Genomic DNA, 4,732 nt, shown 5'->3' with positions numbered 1-4,732 from the left:
CTGCTCAGCAGGGAGCCTGCTACCTTCTCTCACTCTCTATCTGCCTGCCTCTCTGCCTACTTGTGATCTCTGTCAAATAAATAAAATCTTTAAAAAAAAAAAAAGTGTGTTTGAAGACATATTAGCTAACATATGTATATTCCTGGAACAGTTATTAATACAAAGAGCTGAGAAGATGGGAAATAATGAAATAAACCACATAGCATAACTAATGGTCTTCCTAATAACAAGTGTCTTGTCATTATCTTTCTGTCTCCCCAGAATAGTCACATCTTTCCAGAAACCTCAACTGCTTTCCAAAGATGCTGCCTTCCCAGTCCTATGTCAATATCTCCTTCTTCCAGCCACATGCCTTCCTAATGATTGGCATCCCAGGGCTGGAGGCTGTTCATGGATGGATCTCCATCCCCTTCTCCTCCATGTACACGGTGGCCCTCACTGGAAACTGCCTGATCCTCTTGGCTGTAAGGAGAACTCCCAGCCTGCACCAGCCCATGTACTACTTTCTGTCCATGCTGGCCCTCACCGATGTGGGCCTCACTCTGTCCACACTGCCCACCACCCTTGCTGTGCTCTGGTTTGACCATCGGCTCATCGGCTTCAATGCCTGCCTGGTCCAGATGTTCTTCCTCCATTCTTTCTCTGTGGTGGAGTCGTCGGTGCTCCTGGCCATGTCATTTGACCGCTTTGTGGCCATCTCCAACCCTCTTCGCTATGTGGCTATCCTCACCAATAGTGTCCTCATTAGGATTGGGCTGGCCATTGTGGCTCGAGCCACTATATCCCTGTTTCCTGTGCCCTTCTTACTGAAGCGACTGAACTACTGCCCTGATAAGAACCTTCTGTCCCATTCCTTCTGTTTCCATGCAGATGTCATGAAACGGGCCTGTGCTGATATTACTGTCAACATCCTTTATGGGCTCTATGTAGTTTTATCCACAGTGGGTATAGACTCCTTGCTTATCGTCCTGTCCTATACCCTTATTCTTCATACGGTGCTGGGCCTAGCCTCTCCCAGGGAGCGTGTGCGGGCCCTAAACACATGTGTGTCTCATATATTAGCTGTTCTGGTTTTCTATATCCCCGTCATAGGCGTGTCAATGATCCACCGTTTTGGGAGGCACCTGCCTCATATTGTACATGCTCTCATTGCCTATGTGTACCTGGTGGTGCCCCCTGTGCTCAACCCCATCATCTACAGTGTGAAATCCAAGCCCATCAGGGAGGCCATGTTCAGAATGCTGAGAGAGAAGAGGCAAGGCCGATGAAACCAAGAAACAACCACAGAATATGAGGAAAAACATGGCCAGTCTTATGTCCAGAAACCCCTTACTCAGATCCCTGACCCAGACACATTATCAAGAATATGACAACTGGATACCATCAGATTGATGGGTGACAAACAGTCTTCTTGATTCTTTCCTGCACTCATTAACTTCAGCTTTTTAATTCAGTATTTACTTGTACAAGAGACTCTGTGCTCATTACTAGGGATAGTAAAATGAATTATATGTGGTCTTGTCCCTGTTGCCGGACAGAAGCTTCTAAACACACAATTAAATTAAGTGCAATAAGGCTATGATAGGTACACACAAAGTGCTACAGGAACCTGGAAGAGGGTTTCCTGTCTCATCAAGAGGAAATGAGAAAGGAGTCAGGGAAGAAGGATGGAAGTGAGTGGAGTTTGTCACATAGAAAAGGTGGGGAAGGGGAAGGCATACCTAATAAAGGGGAAAGAATGTAAAACACAAAATCATTGAGCGTGGAGCACCAGGGTGCTCAGTTGGTTAAGTGACCCACTCTTGATTTAGGCTCAGGTCATGATCTCAGGGTCCTGAGACTGAGCTCACCTTGGCAGGCTCCATGCCAACAGGGAATCTGCTTGGGATTCTCTCTTTCCCTCTCTCTCTCCCACTCCACCACCCCTCTAAAATAAATGCATAACTCCTTAAAACAAAACATTGAGGTGTGGAACTCTCTGGTGTGTTTGTGGAAAGGTGAGTAGTCAGTCAGATGTGGCTCCTCATAATCTGTGCGTGTTGGGGGGAGAAGGACAGGAGATGAGATAGAAATGATGAGCATACTTTGTGCTCTTTGGGGCCTTTCAGACCTCAGGGAAATATCCGCCCTCATTCCTTATTTAAGAGTCAGCCATGGGAAGCCTACTGCTTTGTAAAAGTTACACAGGTTTAACTGTGTGCTACAAGTTAGAAAGGTGAAAGTGGAGAAAAAGAATGCAAGGAACACATTTAAGAGACTGTGATAACAGTCTAGGAAAAAGAGAAGGGAAGCTAAAGTTAAGTTAATAATGGAAAAATTAGATGTATTCTTAAAATCTTACCTCTATAGTTCTCTTCTTTGTCCTCTGAAAATGCCAGAAGTAGTGAGCAAAGCTAGAGCCCACATACTGGTTTTAAATACCATTGCCCACTCTAAATAACCTAGAATCCTTGGAGCAATGACTAATCCTAGGTATGAAGCAGAAAAAATTATAAAATAATACTGGAATAGTTTATGCACTAAATCAATAAAGAACACAAAAAACAGTAAAGTCATGTAGAAAAAATACACTGAAACTCATTTGGAGAGGCTACCAGTGGCTCTAGATGGGTCAAATAGAACATTAAAAATAATTTTGGTAGCAAACAGTTACAACAAATTGAATTTTTAAAGAAAGTGTGAGTCCATAGTGATATTTAAGACAAAGAGGAAGAAAAGAATGAAAAAAGAACTCTTCTTTATAAAGTACTCGTAGATTTAGAAAATTACCTTTTGCAGTTTTTAATGTAATTTAAAAATAATCAAAAACGGCTGAAAAGATACTGGGAAAAAATATTCACACAGTCTCAAAGTATCACTGCACAAGCTATTTACTAAATAGGAAAGGATGAATATGCCTTTATGATAAAGAGACTCCCAGGGACCACCGTAAGCAAGTGATCAAATTTAGCTTAACCAACAATAAGATCATCTAATTTTATATAACTTCTGATTTGAGCAATAAGGACACAAAATCACATATATAAAACACCCACCAAAATTGTCCAACCTGAATCCAACCATGAGAAAGCAATTGGAAAAATCTTGAATATGGGAAACACCACACACACATACATACACACACTGACAAAAACACACATACACACATTAACTGAGCATCTTTAAAAACTCAATTTTATTTAAAAAATATTGGGGTATTAATCTAAATTAAAAGAGATTAAAGGGATATTACAACCAAACACTAGCATTAACCAGTAATTATTAGGACAATTGTGAAATTTGAATATGCCTTTTATAATGATAATATTATTAGTGTTATTTGCTTACATTTGAAAATAGTTTGGTGATTATGTAAGAGACTGTACTTTTAGGAGGCACATGATTAATGTTTATTGGGAAGTAATGCAATGTCTACAACTTACTTTCAAATGAATCTGCAGAAAAAATGTGTATGTGTGTGGTGTGAGTTTGTGCATGAGGACATGTCTGCGAGGGGAAGAGGGGGAAGGCAAGTGAGCCCCAAGCCCTATGCCCACAATCCTATAATCTCAAGAGAGACAATACAGTCTCTCAGGAAATTATCGAATGAATGCTGAGAGAGATCCTAAGACTGAGCCTGGGTAAGCTAATCCATTGGTGTTAAGAATGCAGAATCGGAATGCAGAGGAACCAAAATAATTCAATTTCTTCTTGGCTAGAATGTGCTTTCCATTAACACTTGAATTGGGATTTTGCCCGGTCCCATCCAAAGCCAAGCCAGGGGTTTCCACAGTGATCCCTAAGCACTTTGTGCTTTCTTCAACTGTAGTGCTTTAAACTCTATATTGTAATTATATACAATCATGTATGAGACTTTGAAATTAGGGATCAGTGATGATGTTCTAGTTATTTCTGTCTTTTCAGTGGTTAATTTGGGCCTAGTATAAAAGAATACATTCCTTAATAAATAATGTTTTAGTGAATGAAGGAAGGAAGGCAGACAGTGAAAGAATGTAGCACAAAGCCAATGGATCTGGTCAGAAATGAAGATCTCTGGGTACAGGGTCTAGCGCTCCTCCCCCAGTTTACCTCCAAATGCAGGCAGCAGAGGATGAACCCATAACTCTACAGCCCTTGGGAGTGGATCCCCAGCTTACAGTCTACAAACTACAGTCTACAGACTACAGTCTCTTACTGTAGTAGTCACCTACTACTTTTGTCCACCTGAACTGGAAGACTCTTGTCCTTCCAGGAAGAGATTAAATGTTCTGTCTTCTGTGTCTTATTCCCTCATCTTCTCTCTTCCACTCTCTTTGAAACTGGCATACACCTCTCTCAAAGAATTTACCACTTGCTATTGAAATCATCTTTTTACTAATGTATTCTACTTCCTGGAAGGCAATTACTGATTCACTCATTTACACTGAATGTCTTCATTACCCATTAAAGGACATTGCTTCAGGAACATAATTTGAATAAACCTATTTATAAATCATAATTCCTGAAGAAATATCCTGATGTTTAATCAATAAAACTCGTTACTAAGTTCAAGCCATACTCCAGCAATGGAAGCTATAGATGTAGTTTTACACAGCTGTGGAGCGAATGGGCATCCTTTGCTCCAAAAAGCATCTTCGTGCTCAAGAATGGATTTCCTCCAGCCTTCCACAGTTGCCTGAGATTATATTGGGAGAGACTCATTTTATTTTGCCTCAGCTCTTAAAATTGGATGTCCCTGGGGTAGAGACACCTT

At 40.8% G+C, this 4,732-nt stretch overlaps 1 protein-coding gene across 1 annotated transcript; it reads left to right on the top strand.

Annotated features, from left to right (window-relative positions):
* Positions 1–287: 287 nt before the first annotated feature.
* LOC309840287 (olfactory receptor 51I2-like) lies at positions 288–1,268 on the top strand (the record flags this gene model as incomplete). The annotated part of the gene is made up of 1 exon (XM_082682365.1): positions 288–1,268. Exon 1 carries the CDS (start codon positions 303–305, stop codon positions 1,266–1,268), a length of 966 nt encoding a protein of 321 aa, XP_082538491.1. The 5' UTR covers positions 288–302.
* Between the last annotated feature and the right edge of the window lie 3,464 nt (positions 1,269–4,732).

This window comes from Mustela nivalis, assembly GCF_964662115.1.
Source record: "Mustela nivalis genome assembly, chromosome: 9".
Lineage (NCBI taxonomy): Eukaryota > Metazoa > Chordata > Mammalia > Carnivora > Mustelidae > Mustela > Mustela nivalis.
The sequence above is the reverse complement of the archived record's forward strand: the minus strand, read 5'-3'. Positions and strand labels throughout refer to the sequence as shown.